Here is a 22,887-nt window from a genome sequence, read left to right as displayed (position 1 = left end):
TGTAAAGCATAAGCACAAAAGAAAAGGCAGTCCAGCTTAGAAGACAACTCATTTTCACTACGGTTCACCTTAACTTTAGCCAAGAGTGAGAAATGTCAGATGCGACAGACCTGAAGAATTTGGTAAGGAAATAAAGATTAGAGGGATCCTATTTACAAAGAAATTAAAAGAGGTATCAGTCTATTCTTATGCTAGACACTCTTTGAATCCCAGCAGTGTATTTCTAATGTATATAGCTAAGAGTCTGAATATCAAATATATTCAAACAAAGGAAGACAACTGGGAAAATAAAGGAGACACCCTTTATCTCAAAGGGAATAGATCAGAACAAAGACGTACGGAGAGCCTAGCTATTTCTTTTCTATCAGTTTGATCTAATAAATGACACTACTTCCCATACAAGCCTTGCCTCATTTATATCCTTAGGTCAGCACACTTGCAACACTCCCGTTTTTGAAAGGGATGTACATAGTGACTCACTGCCTTCTCTCACACAAGCAGATGTGGGAGTCATCTCACCTATCCACCACCCATCACATCACCTCAGGTCTGGTTATCTGAACTCCTGCTGCCACCTGGGTAGGAAGACAGCGAATTCCAGCAGGCAATTAATTTCCCCGTCTGCCTCCAACGCCTGCACTGGCAGGCGATGACTCCTTCTCTAGGTGCACGCCATCACTCACTCGCGATTAAACAGCCAGCTTAAAGAATGAGCGTGTACTAGATGCCGTGCTTATGCACGGTTAAAGTTCACTGAATCCCACACAAATAGCACCTCCAGAGTTATGCCAGTGTTGAAGCAGGTCAGAATCTGGAAACAATCCAATCTACCTGTTAAGTTTACAGGAAAAATGCATTATTTCAGTAAAACTGTAAATTCAGATGGACAACCCTATCTTGCCTTTAGTTTTGTTCCCTTAAAAAAAAAAAAAATCTACCTTTTATCTGACTATGTCAATGTTAATGTAATTAGGAAAAACTGCAGAGGTCAACACAATACTGAGTGTCATAAAAGATGTACAGCAAATATGAGAGTAATTTAACAATAGCAAATCAAGCATTAAAATACTTAAGTATTTTTTAACTTTAAAGAAGTTTGTAAAATCTTTTGAGATTGATTGTTCTTATATCTATTTACATAAAGTCTGTATTATACGGGAGCATCAAAAAGATGCAATTTTACCATGATTTGTTTATATGCCTAAGCATATATGAAAAAAGGACTAACAAAGAGAAATAAATGTCAAAAGGGGAAAAAATAAGTTTATTTTTAAAAGATGTAGCAAAACTTGACCACAAAAATAAGTACATTACAGTGTATCCACCATCTTACAGATCTACTCACAACCGCTAAAACACAACCTGAAAGATGAATCTTACATTCATACTTTACTTGATACTTGTTCTGGTTTAACATACAGCTTTCAATTACCAACATGCTGTCTGTACCTTAATTCACAGTGTATGCATACAGTGTATTGGAAACTCACTTTCTCCTTGTGCCTGCAGGGTGGAATGCCGTTGCAGATCAGTGGTCTCTTCTATGGAATGGGAGCAACCTTCTGTATAGGAGGTTTTTGGGTCTTCCCTCCTCCCCTGCACAGGAGGCTCTGCTCTATGCAAGACATAACTCAGTTGGTATCACTCTCCTGTTGGTAACATTTCCTTAGTAGTCACAATGAGCAAATGTTACCTACAAGCACAACTGAAACATTTCAGATTTTTTTAACAGTTATTCATCTCTAAATACATACTCCTAAAATACACTCATTATCTTTGTTCATTTTTTTAATTATTGTGATTATTTTATTTAAACTTTTCCATTTCACCCACTGATGCTTTTTAAAAACAGTGAATGATTCAGCGACATCATCCCTCACTCCACTGCACAAGGTAGGTAAGTGAATCAGTCCCACCAAGAGTTATGCGTAATACAACTTGCATTACTTGAGAAACGGCATATTTGTAGTTAAATCAGTTATGGATTAAATTTTTGTGGCAGTTTGTGCAGAATCTCTCTCGTAAGAAGTGCAACCACTAGTGATGGGAAGCAGCAATATGCAGCATATTTCTGTACTTTCTAACTGTGTGTTCCCACATATTAATACAAAATATCCATTCTTTATGGAAAGGTAAATAAACTTAGAGAAACTGTAAATTTGTAAAAAAGCCTACAACAAGGTTTCATTATGTTATTCATAAGTACATAGTGTTCCACAAAAGAAAAAGAGAGAAGTATTTTGAACAGATTCTCACAATCCTATTGAAAATTTGATTTGTGTTTGTAGATGTTGTAGGAAACTAAAAAAGAAATAAACCAGAATCAACAAAATATTATTTAAGCATATATAAAAAACATTTTCCTGGAATGATAATTGGTATTTTTAAAAAGTTGTTACAAACTTGGATGTATTTTTTTAAAAAAGTAACTTTGAAAAGTAAAATATTACATTATTTCCACCCCTTTATCCATAATCTGTGTGGCACCATTTTAGCTGGCCTCCACTTTTAATGTAGAGTTTGAAAAATTCAAATTGTAATACAATGCCTATTGTACATTACATATCAAAGGCTAGAAATTCTAGTAAAAGAAAATAGACTTTGTTTATGGCATTTATTTCACATTACCTTTCTGTGTTTCATGAAAATATGTCCAATGAAATTATAAAATGTCAGATGTTAGGGTAACTACATCGCTACACAAACAAGACGATATTGACAGAAGATGTCTTATAAATACTCCCCTTCAAGGGCTTGGAAACAGTATTTTCATATTGCACAGTTTTAATGTTAATACAGCATCCAACACTACATAATACTCAGTCATCAAATCATAAGATTTTTAGTCTTCAGCAATGCTTGAAAAAGAAATTAACCCAGTGCGTTAGGCGGGGGGAGCTTTAGAGGTGGTTGACATAAATGAGATAAATGCCTCCTCTCGCACATCTATATGTTGTGCTTCTTATTGTCCCAGGAATAGATTACTTAAGATTGCTCACAGATGCAAGGATATATTTTCTTTTTTTCCTCTCCATGAAAAAGCATACCTATTGGTTACTTCCATTTGAAAATGGGATACCTTCCCAAGGTTTCACTTGCAGAACCTGTCTGACAGTGTCTCTGATGTGGTATAGGTGAAATCACACACACTAAACACTGTCCCTCCCAGAGAGGGGCAGAAATGCCATTTTGGTCATAGGTAAGGGTAAGGAAAAAGAAAAAAAGGAGGTGGGGGGGGGAAGGGGAGGTAGGAGGGGAGACAGAACGAGCGAGCATGATGGCGCCTGTTAAGGCCTTCAGATTTCTCTCTCACGCGCACACACACGTGTTACTTCACACTTTGGCAGAGTCTGCTGGAGGAGTTTTCAGGCCTGAGCTGTTTCTGAAGGCTGTATTATCTCTAAATAATATAATTTCTTCACCTATGTACTATAAAAAAAACACCGTAAGCTTTACATCACTTTCACACATGTAAGTGAACAGGACAAATTTAGCACCTCTGAAAATATCAAAAAATCATTATGGAGTTTTGATTTAGCACAGGACAATCCAATTTGACTAGGGAAGAACTACAAAATAATAACACTATGCAGGTGAAACACTGTCACTAGGACACAACTGCTAGAACTAAGTCTCTGAAATTTCCATGGTAATGGACTTTATGACTAATTTCAAGTGCCATTTTCACCTTAGGAGAGAAAAGGCGTGTTTTATTGAATTTTTAATTAAATATTTTTAAATAAGTCTCCAAATAAAAATGACAGTAAATACCAGGCATTAGCAGGGACTACTGTAGGATAATAATTTCTGTGTTTTGCTTTCCCAAATACCACTAAAGTTTACAGTCACCTTCTGTACTATTCAAGTTGTCCAGAAAAATCTTGTATTTTTGTCTTAAAGGCTTTAGATACATATAAAAATCCATGTTCTCCTCCCAGCTTTCAGTGCAAAAGAGTTGTCCATAAATTTGCATGAATACAAAACTAAATTAAAGCATAATCCTAAATTGAGGTAGCACATTTAAGCAAGTTTCTTTCCAAGAACTTTGGAAAAAAAATGAAGGATTTTAAGATTAATGTCTCTATCAGCAAGCATTAAAACCTTTAGTGACTGATGCATTCTTTCGTCTCCATTTGAGCATTTTAGGAGCTTGGAAGTTCTTCTTTAACCCTTCCTTTTTTCCCCAAACAATACTGTTTAGTCCATGCACCTTTAGGTCCTGTCGCATCTATTGCAACATCAATAACGGAATCTGGAGTCATCCACCTCAGAAATGCCAGGAAAAGGAAGTTCAGAACAGCAAAAAGAGCAAAAATATACCCAGTCACTGGGCCACAGTGAGACATTAGTCTGCTAAGCCGCTCATCCATTGGTAAAACCACTTCATCTGCAACCCGGTCATACACCTAAATGAAGAAGAGACAGAAAATAAGATCTTAAAATGATGTTGCTTCTACCTCAGAAATCAGGTAGTACTTTGTTGTCAGTGTGCAAAATAAATTATCTATTCCTAACTATTAGATGGGACAAATATTACACCCAAAAAGCTTTGCAGATTTTAATTGTTGATTTATGAGTACGGTTCTAGAAATTCCATTAATTTATTTAAGGAAAAAAAGGAAAAGAAATGTTCTATTTTTTGACAGACCTCAAGAGTATTTCACTAAACACGAAGGTTGCATAATTTGTCTCATGTAATATTTTATGAATGGTGGAGGGGTAATCAATTGAATGGGTTCTAATCGCATATTCACACCAGTCATAGGAAAAGAGTCTGAACATGCAATTACTAGATTTTCAATACAGAGACGGATGAACTCATAGATGAGTTGGCAATCTTCCAAATCTCTGTATTTGAACAAATCGAGAAAATCATAATAGGATACCGATTTTTATTTAAAGAAACACTAGCAATTCTTAGTATGATAAAATTTGATGAATGTGAACAGGAAATACATGCTACTAATGACTTAATATACATATTAATGACAATCATTAAAAAAAAAAAAAATATAGTCCTGTGTTTCATAGAACAGAAACATAAATACCCACTGCACACAACTCAAAGGAGGCTTACAGAATACAAAGAGTTTTTTCCCTGAGAACGTTACAGACTTTGTCCTATGGGTAACTTAACAATGAGCTAACAAACAATTGTCTTTTGTACAGTGCAAGTTCCATGCATTCTTCTTGCAATCATACAAACATCTTCCTTCACAGAATTTTTTAAAGGGTTTTAAAGGAAACTGAAATCTAGACTAACTTCTATAAAAACTTTGCAATTGAAATGTTGCTTGCAATTACAAAAATCATAGAATTAATTGTACTGACAGTACTTGAAAAATGGTAAAATAAACTGGTTGTACATGATATTTCAAGGAGACTTATAAGAGATATGTATTTCTGAGTACAGTACAATGTAATTAAGAGGCATGTGATTCAGCTACTCCCTTGCCTAAAACATAGGAGCTGAAGTCAGAAGCGACAAACTCCACAGGCATTTATAACATTATTGCAGTTCACATTCTTCACTAATGGCAAAGTCTTCACACTGAAGCGCAGTTCTAATTCTGAAATACAATTTCAAAAGTGTGATAACTTATTTTCATTACATCCATAGCTCATGTAAATTCAGCTGTGTTCAGCCTCCTGGCATTAAACTACCTCTCATAAATTTAAACCATTTGTTAGCAAGTGGCAGACAAAACTTCATCATGAACTCCACCTTTTCCTTTCCATACATCTTACAGAGCATGTTTTCCAGTTATGCCAGAAAAGTGACTTAATGTGAAGACTGTGTGAGTAGAAATGTAACTAAAGATCTAGGCTGTTCTTCAGAATATTTATCAGCAGTTATGGCATAGAAAAAAAATGCAAAAAGAAGAAAAACGCCTATCTAGGGATGTATTTGGGGAAGAAAAAAGTACCTTCTGAACCTTTCAAACCTTCCTGTTTGCCAGGAAACACACAGAAAAATTACACTGACAGATTACACAAAGAATGTACATAAGTAATGTTTCAAAGAAGCATCCGTTTCAGAAATGTACTTTAAGAGAATTTAAAAGTGGTTATACATACTTTCTCAGTTCTCTCTGCTACATTCCTCCATGTATAAAATGTCTTTACTTTATTATGAACAGTTTCTGGAGATGGTAGTGTTCCTGATCTGAGCTGGGCAATAGCTTTTTCTAATCCATCACACAAAGATTTCACGGAGGGTTCACATAAAATAATGAGATTTTCTGGAAGCACCTCAGGAATCCCACCAACTCTTGTACTCACCACCTTTGAAAAAAACAAAAGAAATAGCACATATGCTGCATAACAATAAAATAGAGCAATGACACTGCCATTACACTGTTTAGATGCTGCACTCAAGATGAATAGGAAAAAAAAAAAAAATGAGTGGTTGCCATCATGCTCTGGGAATTTTACCTGTATGCAAAAGGTCTAGGCGGTAGAAAAGACCTAGCATAGCAGATTACCTTTAACAATGTTCAGAATGAGTCTTTGGTAGCATGATAAGACAGAAGACTTGGTCTAATGAGTGTTTTATGAGACATTTTCCCTAAAGGTGTTCATCACAGTACACAACTAAACCTGTATAACCTGATTTTGGACTTTCTCTCCATAGTCCCTCATGAAAACTGTTACCTCTACTTGGAGAGGACAGTTTTACCACATCCGCCTTCAGTTTATGCTTTCTAGGCTAATGAATGTCTAAAAGAATTTCTTTAAAAGTACAGTAATTTTAATCTGAATTATTATTTTTAAAGGGAAATCAGAATCTACTAAAACTCACATTATACAATCATCTCTACACAACAGGCAACAATAAGAAAACTGCAGAACTTTCTCATCTCTAGAAAGGAAAACAGATAACAGGGGAATAACTACCACAACTAGGTGGCCACTACCATCAAAAGCTACGATAGTAAAAAAAAAAAAAGTAGTCCCTCCTATTTTCTATATTTCTTGTATATTACTCTTATCTGTCTGTATTTTAAAATAAGTTTCTTTATATTTTAATGTGAGAATCTAAGTTCTTTATGGCTGTTGATTTAGCATTTTTTGAGTTGTTAATCTCAGTTGTAAATTAGCCAGAAAGGGCTTTTGTGTTTTTTTCTCTCTCCAACTCTTATCTTAAACCTCTACACGGAAAGACAAATACATCCTCAGTTAACGTAAGAAAACGAATGTCAGTTCTTGGTGCAGGAAGAAAACAGTTCTAGTACAATGGTTTAGCCTGGTAATTCAATATGCCTGACTGACCAAAGTCACCCACCCTCGTGAGCCATTTTTCTGCAACTCCTCTTAAAGTAGTGTCAAAGTAAACCTTCATGAACATCAACTACCCCAAAACTCTGTAAAGGAGCACATACAAAATAGCATTTTGGAGAGGCAGTCTGATTAGTTCAGAGAACTGAGAGTTAGCAGATCTACATGTTATTCCCAATTCTGCACAAGTTTCTTCTGGAAACTTAAGCACTTTGGTTAACCCTTCTGTCTCAGCTTCCAGGTGATCTGTAAATGGAGATAATATTTGCTCACCTTTGTGAAAACAGAGCCTCAGATGACATCAAATGTTAGAAGCGCATAGTATTTAATCATGAACTTTGTTTAAATTGGATACATGTGTTCTAGATAGTTGAGGGGGGTTTTTTGTTTGGTTGGTTTGTTTTTTTTCTTTTTACCTGTAAACCACAGCTTGCTGCTTCCACAATTGCCATACAAAAGGCCTCAGTCAGGGAAGTGTTGAGAAAAATGTGCCCCTGGACTAGAACGTTTCTAACATCCTGGTGTTCCAAGGCTCCTAGGAGACGTACCCTGCATATAAGAAAAAAAAATGAGATAAACACTATATTTGGACTGTAATAATGCTGTATGATGTTACACATATTCTGAAAAATGTACCAGTGGTTTGCACTTATATCATGTGAGAAGGAACACAGACGCTTTTGTTCTTTTATCTCTAAATTTTTCCAGCAATGAAGATATAGAAGACTCTGCTTCTTATTTTCACACTAGAAGGAACTTCTGAAAATAAAGTTGAGGGGAGAAGTTGCTCTGGCAACTGCCTTCAAAACATTGCTACTGAGCTTTCTAGTTCTGTAAGAGAACATGCCTTCATGCAGTTAATAATTAAAATTTGTCATCCTTTCTCTGTTTAGATGTATTATCTGAATTTTCAATGTGAGCTCGGATCAATCTCAAAGTCAGGGTTGGCGGGGAGTATTTAGGATACAATGATCAGGACCGGAAGAGACACTGGGAAACGGAAAAGGGCAAAATAAGAATGATACTAACAAACGATTTTATCATTCATCCAGAGGAATCACTGACTGAAGTATAGAACGAGCAACAGAAAACAGAGAAAAGGAGATGCACAATTAAGAACCTTGTCCTTGCCACATAAAACTGTCTTTGAACAAGAAACCCCCGAAGACATGCATAAATGCATATGCATCACACAAACATTTTGGTAAAACAGTAGCACCAAAGGAACACATACTAGATAAGCACTACTCTGAAGAGTTTCATACTGAATAATAAATGACTAACAGTCATCCTCACAGAGCACCAGTGACACGAACTAGCTGTCTAACACCTTATGCCATACGGTAACACATGATCCAAGCATCACAGTTTCAGAGAGGTATATGACAAATTTATGTCTAAATCAGCTTTTCTCTCACTCGAGTGACGGTTCATACAAGGCCTGTTTCTATGAATTAACTTGCAGGATCATAGTCCAACTCCGTAAGTATTCAGTTAGTGTCTGGTCTACTCTGCCTTGCTTTCCATAGTTCTCATGTTCTCCAGCCTCAAGTTTTTGGGGTTTGGGTTTTTTTGGGGGGAGGGGCGCAGGCAGAAAGGGTGTTGCTGTTGTCTTCCCCACCCCTACAGTGCATTGAAGGGTCACAGACATATACAGAACAAACCTGTCATGTAGCTGGTATCTTTCCCGGACTTCTTCCAGTATGATTCGTTTTGGTCCTTCTCCTCCGACTAAGAAATGTAACTCTGGATATTTCTGACAGAGCTCAGGAATTATACCACTAAGCAAATCTATACCTAAAAGTACAAAATTTAGGGCAAGCCATTATTGCATTTGATTTTAGAACTTATCATGATGCAGCCTACTGCTATAACCCTATTCAAGAGAAGAAAAAAAAAAGGTCTCTTGAAGATAGCTACACTGGTGAACACAAAATTCTGAATAAAAAACATCTTGTGATCTATTTGGAGACAAATAAGACACTTAAGTTGCTGTTGCTTGATTAAATAAAAGACAGTTAAAACACTTCTAACAGAATACAGAGGTTGGGGCCTAAACCATATCCCCAATATAAGACAAACCTTCCATTTTACAAATTTAAGTTTTCAGTATCTTCAATATTGCAATAGAGATACACCTCTGAACCCAATATACGCAAAATGAAACGTACATCTCTTCTTCCTAAATGCACAAACACAAAAGCTCCGAACTGTCACCTTAAAGTAGTGAAACTCCATTTCACATCCAATCCATACCACAGATACAGCATAAGTGGTACCTAACCAAGACCTTTCTTACCATACCCTAAAGAAAAAAATAACCAAAATAAACTTACATGTTAACCCCCATTACCTTTTCTGTAAACAAGTCTGCTGACGACAACAACTGTTACTGTACTGTCATCCCTCCTTGATGAGTCTGGAGTGAAGTCGGTGGGATCAACAGCATTGGGGATGACGGAGACTATCCGAGGGTCCAAAGCTGCTCGCAGCACCGTGTTTTCCTTACTTGTGTAGGAGACACAGATGATGTGGTTCGTATCGCACAGGGACACTGTCAGAAGCTTGTTGGTAAGCACCGAGCTGACGTCCGCAAACCCAAAGAGGGAGTGGTCTGTGAACACTGTCCGCAGCCCCATGGTCTTGGCGTGGAAGAGGGCGTCGTGGGCCATGGCGGAGAAGGAGCTGTGGGCGTGGACGAGGGTGACCCTCTCCCGCACAAAAATGTACCTGAGCAGGGGCAGGCTGTGGAAGAGCGTCGTCGCCGTGGACTGGTTGTACATTACCTTCAGGGGCAAGTAGTACACTTTCAGCCCGTTGGTGAGGTAGCGGATGCCCTTCCGGCGGCCGTAGGCATGGGTGACCACCAAGACCTTGTGGCCCCGCTCGATGAGGCACTGCGACAGCTGGTACACGTGGCTCTCCACGCCCCCCATGTTGGGGTAGAAGAAGTCCGACACCATGCAGACGCTGTGCGCCTCCCCCGCCGGGCCCCCGGCCGCCATCCCGGGCCCGTTCCTGCCAGGGGAACCACAAGGCGCCATCACTCGCCGGCGGCCGCCCGCGACGACCCTCGGTCCCCCCACTGCCAACCTTCCCCCCGCCGCCGGGCCCGGCCATCCCTCCCACCCAGGCCGCACCGCGGCCCCCCCCAGTGCCGGCAACACGCACCGAGGGGCGGCCGCCGCGGGCCCTTTAAGAGGGCGATCACCCCGGCAACCGGCGGCCGCCTCGAGGGAGTGGGGGGGGGGTGATGAAAGGCGTGGGGGGAAGGGGGGGGCGTGCGTCCATGCGCGCGCGCGCACGTACCTGCCGGCCGCCGGCGCTCCCTGGGCGCTTGCCGGTGCCCTCCCATTTCCGGGCACGGCCGCCCGGTCACCACGGCAACCACAAAGCTACTTCCCCCCTCCCGCCGCCGAGCGCTCCCGCCTCCATCTCGTTACAGCGCTGCGGCCAATCGCCGCCTGGCGTCTGGTCACGCGGGTCAAGAAGCGGCCAATGGGAGAGGCCGCGGGACGTCGAGCGCGCGGCGAGGAGAAAGGCAGGCGGCGGAAGCGGGGTAGGACCTATGGGAGGGGGCTGGAGGGGCGCGTGCGGGGCGGGCCGTTGCGGCGGCGGGCTTCGCCTCAGGCCTTATGTCGGTGAGCTGGCCGTGCTCCCGGGCCCCAGGCAGCGGGATCTGCGCTCTCTCTGCCACAGCGTTGTCCTTGCCTCGGGTGGTTGCCGTACAAAAAACTTTTAAAAAAAAAAAGCTTCTACGCAAAAAAGCTTAGTCCAAAGTGAGGGGAAAAAAGAGAGGTGCACACTGTTAACTGATGGAGTTGCCTTAAAACTACCCTGCCCCCAGTGGAAAAGCTCTTCTGGTGTACTCTGGCTCAGTCACAGCTGGAACTCTCAAAATGTTCTCAAGTCTTTTTGCCACAAGTGCTGGAAGCTTGCTCTTGCTAAGTTAAAATAAAAATTCCATTATTTTTACAGACAGGCCAGGAGCTTGAACTTTGAGAAACACAGCTGGGTTGTGTGAGTTGTGCTTTGACACCCTAGGCTGGCCTCGCTTGGCTGTGTATTCCTGGTGCTCTCAAGGAGCTTTGCAATCAGCCATTAACAGCTCCAGCATCGGCCCAACTGCTGCTGACTGCCAAGAAGGATAGTACCTCACCAGGCTAGGGTTTTTCATGCCTTCCCTATATGTTCCCAAAATTACGTTTGGCAGTTACTTCTCCTTGCCAAGATTTCTGATACAAATTTTGTCAGATTTGATTCTGTCATCACTCCTATGCAAATATGTGTGTTGTGAGTGACAGTACAAGCTGACCCAGGCTGCAGTGCTGGCTGGATTCCAGGTTAGGTTGAAGCTTGGACAGATATGGTTTGGAGGCGCTGATCCCAAGAAGGACTAAGAAGGAAATCAGGCACTTCATTCTGGGGACTGAAAGATGTGAAAGACGTTAGTGTGCTGAATAAGAAAAACATTGTTCAGAAAGGCGAGACCAGTATTGGCACATCTGACTTCATCATCAGGTGCTCCTCTAGGGTGGCAGGAACCTGAAATTCAGGATGACAAGCTGAGTATGAGGCCAGAAGAGGGGAGGCTTCTCACCTGCAGCAGCATGTATCCTGCTCTGAAAGAAGAAGAGACCAGGGACCAGGAGGCCATAGGGGTCCTAGTTCTCTGCAGAAACTACAGCTGGGGTGTAAATCAGTTGCCTTAAGTTACATTTAGGAAAAAAACCAAAGTAGTGCCAAGAGAAGGAGGAAAGCACTTAGAGGTTCTCAACTGCAGCACCCTATGATGTGATCCCTGGTAAATGACAGTGGTGACCTGTTGGGATCACTCTGCACGGCTCGACCTTAAGGAGAAGGAGCTGCAGCATTGAGAAGCTGGTAAACAGCTAGATATCTGCACGGCTCGGCCGTGAGAAGAGGGAGCTGTGGCATTGGGAAGCTGGTAAACAGCTGGACATCTGCAGGGCTCGGCCTTGAGGAGAAGGAGCTGTGGTAAACAGCTAAGAAGCAGCACTGTATAAGAAAAACAGGATGGAACCCGGACCACGTAGCAGTAAGCGCAAGTAGGAGGAGTATGATAATGCACTCTTTAGAGCTAAGCCAATGATTGTAAGACAAGTATGCATAAAGTAGAACTTAGTGTATAAATATGTGTAAGGTTTTGCAATAAAGTTGAAGCTTGCTTTATCACTCATATTGAGTCGACTGCATGCCTTCCCTCGCTCGTCGCAAGTGGCGCCCGAACAGGGACCCCCATCCTTGTTTTTCACCGGACAGCGAGATCGGAGAAGCACTGGTAGCAGCGACCAGGGAGCAGAAGATCGGCGGACGCTGCCGCGGCGCGCCTGATCCGTGCTTGAACCCAGGATAATTAGGAAGGGGTTCGCCGTCCGAAAGAAGGCTACCCAAGGGAAAAGGCTGCAAAAATAATTGACCGGATAATTAAGAAGGTCAACGTAGCGCGCAATGGAAATAGAGGTAGCATTCGAAATCTTAAAATGCTTTTTAGAAAAGCGGGGAGTAAGCCAATTAAAAGATCTGGCTGGGTTAATTGCGTTAGGGAAAGCGAAAGGGTTTTTTAAAGACCCTGAAAGTATGTTTGAAGTAGACGAGTGGCGTTCTTATGGAGATTGTTTGTGGGATCTAGTAATCGATGATGAAAAATCAGCAAAGAATTAATGAAATCTTGGAGAGATATTATTCATTGCATGAAAAGATATAAAACTGAAAAGCGAATAGCACAGGCAACAAAGACAGTATAAAATCTACGACGCTCTAGAGGTTGATCCTAGAGACATTAAAAGAACTAAAGGCAGAACGCATCGCATGAAGAAAGGGCGATGGTCAGACTCCTGCTGCATATGCTCTCTAAGAGAGGACTGAAATATGATGAATATACTCTTAGAAGGCTTCTAATTTGGTGCCAAAAAGGGTACCCCCCCGATGCGTCTGTGGCGTTTAAGGCAGAGACGTGGGAGGAGATAGGAAAAATGTTATAGGAATATATTGGGAATGGAGATAAAACCACCACAGAGTTAGTGACGACATGGAAGTTGATGTTAAACACATTAAAAGCCTTAAAGGCAGAGAGAAAAGCTGCAGCTGATATGGAGGAGGCTGTTAAACCATCTTCAACCAATCCCTTTTTAACTGAGTCAGAGGGTCCAGGACCTTCAGCGACTCCGACTGCTCCTCCTGAGGTGCCAGATGCACCGAGTAAACCGGCTGCATAGATAAGCCAGAGAAACAGATCTACGATGATGTATGTGAGGGCAAGACGGGACAACGTTGCCCAGAACAATGTACTCAGTGTTCCCCTGTGTGCCCATGTGAAAGATCAATGGGGTGAGTCTCGAAAGGAGATGGGCAAGCAGCGGAGCTAGCAACAACATGGCAATTGCTATTGGAGACTGTTTTGAAGAGCCAGGGGCTAGCAGCAGACTCTGCAACAGCTTTTGAGTTACCTACCTGGGAGAAAGCAGGGAAATTGGTGTTTGAGGCAGCCTCTAAAGAGGATCATACGGCTGCGAAAGTGTTAACAACCTGGCGATTAGTCAGAGACTCTATAAAGGGGATAAAATCAGAGCGGACGGCGGCAGCAGCTGCCGCTGCCACAGCCCCGGGAGAGAAGGGAGGCCGAGCTGGGGATGGTGAGAACGAGCAACCCCTGCGCCCCCCCCCCCCCCCCCCGCTAACGCAACCAACGGAGGTGGCGAGTCCTCCTTGGCCCCCGCCTCCTGACCCGTGCCGCAACAGGAGGGGGCTGCCTGGGATGATCCTTCCCCCAAGTCAAGATACGACCCTGCCCAACATTGGCGAGGCATGAGACAAGAGACTTTGGCAGAGAGGGAGGGGACGGAGTGAAGCAGGTACCGGCCAGGTCGGTACGGCCGGCAGTAAGACCTGAAGATCTTGTCACACGTCCCACGGACGCAGTCAACTCCGTCGTACCACCAGCTGATGCTTTCACTCTTTTGTATGCAGAATGATGGCTCGTTGACTGTCTCAGCGGCTCTCCCCGGACGGTCAAGAGCAGGAACTTCAATATGCCATATTTGTAAAACGGTGTTGTGGGTTTGTTCTATGTCGTTGTAATTATTGTCACAAATGTATCATTTCTTTTGCAGGGAATCGAAGAGTATATTTCAATTGCTTTTTTACCATTCCCTTAGCAGCTGAGGATGCGGAGAAGTTTGCCTTTACGGTACCATCGGTAAATAAAGGAGAGCTAGCAAAAAGTATCATTGGGTAGTGTTACCACAAGGAATGCAAAATTCACCTACGATGTGTCAGACATTTGTAGCATGGGCTCTAGAACCGGTGTGGAAAAAGTATCCAGATTTAATAATGTATCATTATATAGTTGATATATTAATAGCAGGGACACAATTGAATGCAGACCACATTTTACAGCACTTAGAGCACTATTTAGGAAAACGGGGTTTAAAAATAGCACCAAAAAAAAAAAAAAAAAAAAAAAAAAGGCAAAAGAAGGGACCATGGCAATATTTGAGCTGGATTATTACCAGGGCAGCGGTCCACTCACAAAAAATAAAGATTAAGGCGAAAATAGAAAATCTTTCTGATGTCCAAAAATTAATGGGGGATATACAGTGGGTTCGCAATATTTGCAGAATTACTAATGATGATCTAAGGCCATTGATGCCGCTCCTGGAGTCTTCGGTGGAGGCTCCAGAGCGACGTCAACTGAATGAGGATCAACACCAAGCTTTGCAGAAAATTACTGAGAAGATAGCCAGGTCACAGGATGTAAACCCCACGTTAGCCATTTTTCAGAATGCTACCAATTGGTGTAATTATACAACGAGCAACATCTCACGCTCTACTATTGTCCCAATGAGACTCCCTAAAGGAATATTCTTGATTTGTGGTGATCGTGCATGGCAAGGTGTTCCCTCCCGTTTGAGAGGTGGTCCTTACACATTGGGGCACCTAACATTGTTAACATCCAACACTTCTATGATATTGAACCTTACCCAACGGCATAGAATAAGACAACAGATTTGAAAATATCGGGAAGAGTGCAATGACCAACTGGATTTTTGGACTGCGGACAAAACCATACTAACCTTTTTCCTTGCCCCTGGGGTCGCTGCTGCCCAAGGCTTAACCACTTTAAATAAATTGGGATGTTGGCTAGCGAAACAAACCAATGCTACTTCTGCAACACTCAGTGCTTTGTTAATGGAAACTGACTCAATAAGGCATGCGACATTGCAAAATAGGGCAGCTATCAACTTCCTACTTTTGGCCCAAGGGCACGGGTGTGAGGAGTTTGATGGCACGTGTTGTATGAATTTAACAGATACATCACAGTCGGTAACTCAACAATTACAAAAACTGAAGGACTTAACGGACAGGTTACAGACAAGTTCACTAAACCTCGAATCATAGCTGTCAAGTTTGGGCCTAAGTGGATGGTTACAAGACTTAATAAAAGGGGCAGTTGTTATAGTACTTGTTATCTTAATACTAATGCTTATTGTACCATGTTTATTGCATTGTCTACAAGGAATGGTTCAAAAGGTAGTAAAGAATGCTTGGCTAGCTAATAACTCAAACAAGTATCTTACACACCCAATGAATGAGCTTTGTTAGATAATCACGCTCAAAACAAAAAGGGGGAGAGGCTACCACATTACCCTAAGAACGTTTGAATAAAGCCTTGTATGTGTTAAATTATTTGCGGAAGGAGAAAGGACCTTTTCAACTGCTAACCAGGGGACGAGGTTGACGGTGGTGGCTGTTTAAAACCATGGGTAAAACCATGGGTAACCCACTTTGCAGGTGCCTCGAAGTGGGTGAGGCCATGGGTGGGGCAGTCGCCATCGTCATCGTTGGACACATCATGACACTATCAGGTGTCATCGCAATCTGGATGCCACCTCAGTCAAAAGAAAATGTAGGGGTAAATCACACTGAAATTTGCGGTATCATGAGATGAACGTGGAAAGCTTTTGAGGCAAAGTGTTCTATAACTACAAATGCTTTGGTAAGATATAATATTGGTCTTCATAGCCTTATACAAGTACCTTTTTTCTATCACTAGGAGTAGTTTATATCACTAGAAGTAGTACAGCTAGAATTGTTTTGCTTTGTAATGTTCTGCTATTGACTTAAGCATAAGTTGATAAGTTGAACTGCCGAGTTATGAAAAAATGCCGCGTGAACAAAGCCTACGAACCAATAGACGGGATGGCTGTGGCGCGTGCAGCACGTCTGGCCAGCGGGCGCATACGCCATAGGCTCCCTGTGTTAAAAGGTGACAACTGAGGTGAGTTCCGACACTCGCTGGCCACGTGTGTCGAAACTCGTTCCTCTACAAATGTGTAATACCGGGATTTCCTGAAGGGCAGTGGGCCGGTGTACGGCAAGGCCACCGTTGCCTCCGTGGGGACGCCCACGTAAAGCTGGCACCTACCGACTGCTGGGCTGAGTTCGTGGCACAGGACGATACAAGAATGTACAGAGGGTCCATCTTTCTCACAGTCCTCGGGTTGCAAATGATCCATCAGGTTTTGTTTATACAAAAACAAAAAGGGGGAGATGTTGGGATCACTCTGCACGGCTCGACCTTAAGGAGAAGGAGCTGCAGCATTGAGAAGCTGGTAAACAGCTAGATATCTGCACGGCTCGGCCGTGAGAAGAGGGAGCTGTGGCATTGGGAAGCTGGTAAACAGCTGGACATCTGCAGGGCTCGGCCTTGAGGAGAAGGAGCTGTGGTAAACAGCTAAGAAGCAGCACTGTATAAGAAAAACAGGATGGAACCCGGACCACGTAGCAGTAAGCGCAAGTAGGAGGAGTATGATAATGCAATCTTTAGGGCTAAGCCAATGATTGTAAGACAAGTATGCATAAAGTAGAACTTAGTGTATAAATATGTGTAAGGTTTTGCAATAAAGTTGAAGCTTGCTTTATCACTCATATTGAGTCGACTGCATGCCTTCCCTCGCTCGTCGCAGTGACACTCCTTGGTGTCAGACTGCCCTGAAGAATCAAGCTGTACGAGTCACGCCAATTTTATCTGTCAGAAAAAACAATGCTTATGGTTTTAACTGTTTGGAAAAAGATTTTTTTTTTTTTTAGACTGGTTTTTCTTGTGTGCTTTCTAGAGAAGTTGTAATTCTTGGTATGCAAGGTTAAAAAATCCAAAGAGAAATTGTAACTGGTATACAACATAGCAGCCCCTCTCTTCCACAAAAGAAGTGGGATTTGATGTGTTTCATAAGCAGATGCTGACCAACTGCTCTGCAAATCCAGAATACTGGCACCGACCTACAAAACCTTCCACAGGGCAGATCCACTTAATCTCAGAAACCTCTTTTTTATGCCACATCAGTTGTGAATTTTTGGCCTTCTGTACTTATCTGAACTTTGGAGAGGAGCTGACACTTTCTCAGCAGCTTGTCATAGGCTCTGAATGTCTTTCTGAAGGAGGTCAGGAAAAGTACTGTGGCCAAGCATTCCTGCCTTTGGTCTGGCATGTTAGCTTTGGTGTTCTGACATCTGTGTTCTTCATTAAACGTGTCTCGTTGTGCTCAATGTCATACCTGTCAGTGGTCGAACTCAATCCCCCTATATCAACAGTCTAATTCCACTGTCATGTTCAAACAACTGAAAAATTTGTCTACCAAGGAGTCTAAGAAAAACCTTAATGGAAAGGAAAGGAATCTCTGCTACTGTAGGGTTGGCAAAGGTGCTGCTAAATTTTCCATCCACGGCTGTTTCATGAGGACAGGGTGCCACACACTTTCCTCTGGCTGTGTTGTTGTGGTGTTTATTCATGAAATTGTCACTGATCCTGGGCAGATCCAGAGTCTGTCCTGCCATGATCTGAGGTGAAGCTGTTGTGACCAACAGCTGAAAAGAGAATCAAATTTTCTTCCTTTCTAAATGCCTGAGCTTGATGCATTCGATCCTTTATCTAAAGCACGTTACAAGGTCAGAGTGAGACTGTGGGATATGTAGAGAGTAAAGACGTTAAACCAGTGACAGCAGAGTAATTACTGCTTCCAAGCCTGATCCTCCTCAAATGGTCCCTAAAGCACGCACATAAATCGAGTTAATGGAGAGAGAAGATGGAGGAGGCTTAAAGAGACTCCTGTGGCTTTGTTCTGGTAGCAGATGCTGTCTTGCCTCAAGGATACCACTTTGGTGTTCTTGAAAATGCAGGAAAACTTTCTGCCAGGTACTCTGCCGTATCATCTCCCTCTCAGCCTCTTCTCAGGCTGAGTTTGCTACTCTGTCCCCAGTGTAGTGGATGATGTTGCTTCTATTGCATGTCTGTCTTGAGCAAAAACTATCAGTTTGGGGAAGTGGCTTTGCTGTGTGTAATAAACTGGTGTATTAAATTAATGCATTTATTTACACTTAACATGCCTATATAAGCATGCACATTTATTATTTGAAAATGTCAGTAATTGACAAAAACAGGTACTCAGTTATTCACAAAGTAGTTCACAACAGAGCTGCGAAGCAATGCTGCTTCAGAGCCTGGTGCCACAGCGAGAGCCACAGCTCCTGGAAAAGAAATCTTTTGATGTGGAATAGGGGTGTGAGAGTGCACAACTGGCTCACAACGCAGAATGTTTTCTCTCCTAGGAAAGCAGAAACTGTTTGAAGCCCCAAATGGAGAACATTAGTGACAAATAGTACTGCTAGATGGAGAATTGTGGCCTATAAGGTGCAAGCACATAGCGAGATTGATTAGCGGAACCAAGCAGGAGAGAGCCAGAGACAGATCAACACTCTGTGTGAAAAAACAGTGTTTTCAGTTTCTGATCCTGCTGGAATTAAATATGCTCCAAAGTGAGGAGGAAAGCAGTATTTGGAATGTTTGTCATGAAGGAAAGGACGAATTGTCCTTCCGTTTGGTTTACTTTTATATGGTAAGTCTGGAGAGCCTGTCACTTTTCCTAAAACTACTGTGAAGTGGGAATGAGGGCCCAACTGTCTACTTCAGCAGTTAATTTTTGTGGCAGGAATGAAAAAAGGATCTAACAGGTTGCTATTGTACCTTAAAAAGGTTGGTTTTTCGTGGTTTCTACTGTGTACAGCCAATCCCATATCTGGTTACAATACCACCCAGAAAGCAGCCAAGAAAAATCAGGGGTTTCTCATTCAAGCACCTGGATTTTCTTATGGTCTTTCTCCCATATTCATGAAATGCCACAGAAGCTAGTTGAAATTACATGTTAATGTACTTTTCAAATAAAGGTTCCAAGTGAAAGGTTAACAAACTGCAGTGTAGTCCATGAAGGAAATGGCCATTAAATACAGAATGTAAAAAGGTTTCTTTTCTTTAAGCCAGATTCCTCAATGAGATGCCAGAAAATAACTTAGTGTTCCAGTTTACAGGCATGTCTCCCTTCCAAGCAGGTTAGAATTCATCTATGGCAGATGAATTTGCTAACAAGAGTGAGAAGCTGTTTGGCAAGTCTATGTGTGTTGGGTCTCACATCTGTATGTAACCTGTTCCCCTCACACATGCCCCAAGGTCATAGAATCACAGAATCATAGAATCTTTGGGTTGGAAGGGACCTTTAAAGGCCATCTAGTCCAACCTCCCTGCAGTGAGCAGGAACATCTTCAACTAGATCAAGTTGCTCAGAGCCCTGTCCAACCTGACCTGGATTGTTGCCAGGGCATCTACCACCTCTCTGGGCAACCTGGGCCAGTGTTTCAGCACCCACACTGTGAAAAATTTCTTCCTTAGACCTAGTCTAAATCTACCTTCTTTTAGTTTAAAACCATTACCCCTTGTCCTATCACAGCAGGCCGTGCTGAAAAGTCTGTCCCCATCCTTTTTATGAGCCCCGTTTAAGTACTGGAAGGCTGCCATAAGGTCTCCCTGGAGCCTTCTCTTCCCCAGGCTGAACAACCCCAACTCTCTCAGCCCGTCCTCACAGGAGAGGTGTTCCACCCCTCTGATCGTTGTTGTGGCCCTCCTCTGGACCTGCTCCAACAGGTCCATGTCTTTCCTGTGCTGAGGGCTCCAGAGCTGGACGCAGGACTCCCGGTGGAGACTCACCAGAGCTGAGTAGAGGGGCAGAACCACCTCCCTCAACCTGCTGGCCATGCTTCTTTGCATGCAGCCCAGGATGCGGTTGGCCTTTTGGTGTGCAAGTGCACACTGCTGGCTCATGTCCAGCTTTTCATCCACTGGTACCCCCAAGTCCTTCTCAGCGGGGCTGCTCTCATCCCTTCATCCTCCAGCCTGTACTGATACTGGGGGTTGCCCTGACCCAGGTGCAGGACCCTGAACGTGGCCTTGGTGAACCTCATGAGGTCTCAGTCACCCTCCATGTACTACAACGCTCCCCCATCCCAGAGCCCAGCTTCCTTTCCCTCTCAAGTCAGGACAGCAAAGGTGAGGAGGAGCACGAGGGTTTGGGAGCAGTTGGGGGGTGTATACCCAGGAGTGACTTCCAGTCCTCTAAGCTTAAACACAGGTCATATCTCTGTCCTTACCAGTACAGGACAGCTGCTCACAGGGCATTGACAGTTGCTGCAAATAATCCTTTTTGACACCAGCTAGGCATAAGTTGTTCACCACTTCCACGCAGGGAGCATCTGAGCACCTGAGTGGCTGGTCTGGGAGTCCCTCCCGATCTCTAGCAGGAGCAGTCATCGCAGACAGAGCCTGGGTGCTGGCTGTCTTCTGCCTTGTCAGCCGAGTCAGTGATCCAGTGTAAGGGCTCCCCAGATGGGGCAGAAAAAATTCCTGAGCAGACAGTGCAAAGTGATGGCTGTGCTCTCGCTGACATTTGAAGTCAGTCAGAAGGACTGGTTACCTTTGTACTGGCAGACCTAAGGGATATCTGTCCTACAGCCAGTGTACGACTGGCATCAACTCTTTAGCAAGCCATCTGACTAATTTGATAGAAGTGCAGTCAGGTGCCTGTACCTAACCTGGATCAAACAAGATACAGTAACACACGGATCTGGTATCAGTTATCAGTCAGGGGTTACAAATGATGTACTGCCATTCATTTTATTTCTGTCAGTTTAATCAGCAGTTACTCAAAAACTTCAAGAAAAACTTTTCACTCAGGGGGAAGAAAGCCACAGCCTGTTGACCAGACTAGATTTGGTTTTACTTTTTTTTGTCAGCTTTACTAAATTTTAGCATCTATTTAGTTGCAGATCTAAATTTCCATTTCTACAGCCTTGAGGGCACATCAAAGTGCTCTAGCATTTGTGCATCAGCTGTGTTAGAAGGCCTGTCTTAGAGGTCTTCTGTTTGTACCTTTAACACTGTCCTTGCCAAACTCTCTTAAAAAATCCTGGGAATTTATGTCATAAAGTCAATACAAACTGAAGTGCCAAAACTCTCAGATGGGTTTCAGTATTAAAATGCTAACGAACAGAGTTTAACTGAAAGTTAAGTGTAAGGACTTCTTGGTGGAGGTAAAATATAGGTGCAGTGACAACAGCAGATGGAGCTATTGGAAACTTAAAATGTGTTGGTCCTGATGGGGATGCAAAATATTCTCTATGCAAAGCTGAAGAAACTGCACCTGGTACATGTTATTTCCTACTACCAATGCTGCTACCACACATATGCTCCAGAACATTTATCAGCACTGTTCTCTGTCCTCGTGATACCCATTAGGGTAGTACCTGCTTTCTATAGTTGGAATTAAAAGAAAACTGACCTTCTTATAAAAACTAAACATGAACTATCCAATATTTTGATAGTTTGTATCCAGATTTAAACTGTAAAGCAATAATAATTCATTGTAATTATACTTTAAAATCCATGAACTGAAACAAGGTTTCTGTACGTTAATAGAGTTATTGTAGCCTTGAATAGCTAAAAATAAAAACAAGGTAAGGTCCATGGAGGAAGCAGTAATTTTTAATTGACTGTTAGAATTGGCAAGACTCGGAGAGGCTTCCAGGTATGCAAACCCTTCTTGAGGTTTGAAACAGAAGCCACAGATTTCAAGCTTTGTGCAGGCTGGAAACAAGTGCTCTGAGTTTAATTTCATTAATGTGGAGCAGAGCAAGGTGATAAGGTGACTGGCCTCCAGGGGACAGGTAGAGAGACATAAGCAATTATTAGCTATGGAATCTTTAGGAGCCAGCTGTGGGTGGTTTTAAAATGGGGTGCACAGGGAAATGTCAGATCAGAGAGACCAGATGATTTTAAAGGAATTTTCATTATATGCTTTTGTAATTGAGCTACAGAAAAATATTGCATTTTATTATGGAGACAATATTGATAAGAAGTGTTGCATTGTTCCTGTGAATACGTTGAGCTTTTCCCTGTGTTTCATCGCTTGTATTGGTTATTCTATTCTAAGGAGTGAAGCTGAATAGCCACTGTGCAACTGTATTTGGGCGTTCAAACACAATTCTCAACAAATAGCCCATTCACAGGGTATAAGAAACTCTCAAGAAAGAAAGGAGGCGCGTGAGTGTGCTTAGACAGGCAGGTCAGAGGAAGGTTTTGGATAAATGCTTTGCCAGTGAGGCACCCAACAGAAACTGATGGGTTAGTCTGGGTATCTTGCATCACCGTTTCAGCTGGACCTGTGATGCTAAGCCACACGTTAGAGATACCGTCCTCACCAATTA

The 22,887-nt window shown here is 42.5% G+C and overlaps 1 protein-coding gene across 1 annotated transcript; it reads right to left on the bottom strand.

The window, feature by feature from the left end:
• Positions 1-4,142: 4,142 nt before the first annotated feature.
• PIGA (phosphatidylinositol glycan anchor biosynthesis class A) lies at positions 4,143-10,296 on the bottom strand (the record flags this gene model as incomplete). The annotated part of the gene is made up of 5 exons (XM_082014435.1): positions 9,632-10,296; positions 8,943-9,075; positions 7,695-7,827; positions 6,079-6,285; positions 4,143-4,406 (listed from the first exon to the last, which is right to left on the bottom strand). The coding sequence occupies exons 1-5, from the start codon at positions 10,281-10,283 to the stop codon at positions 4,143-4,145; spliced, it is 1,389 nt and encodes a 462-aa protein (XP_081870561.1). The 5' UTR covers positions 10,284-10,296.
• Positions 10,297-22,887: the final 12,591 nt, after the last annotated feature.

Source organism: Phaethon aethereus (genome assembly GCF_964289735.1).
Source record: "Phaethon aethereus genome assembly, chromosome: 1".
Lineage (NCBI taxonomy): Eukaryota > Metazoa > Chordata > Aves > Phaethontiformes > Phaethontidae > Phaethon > Phaethon aethereus.
The sequence above is the reverse complement of the archived record's forward strand: the minus strand, read 5'-3'. Positions and strand labels throughout refer to the sequence as shown.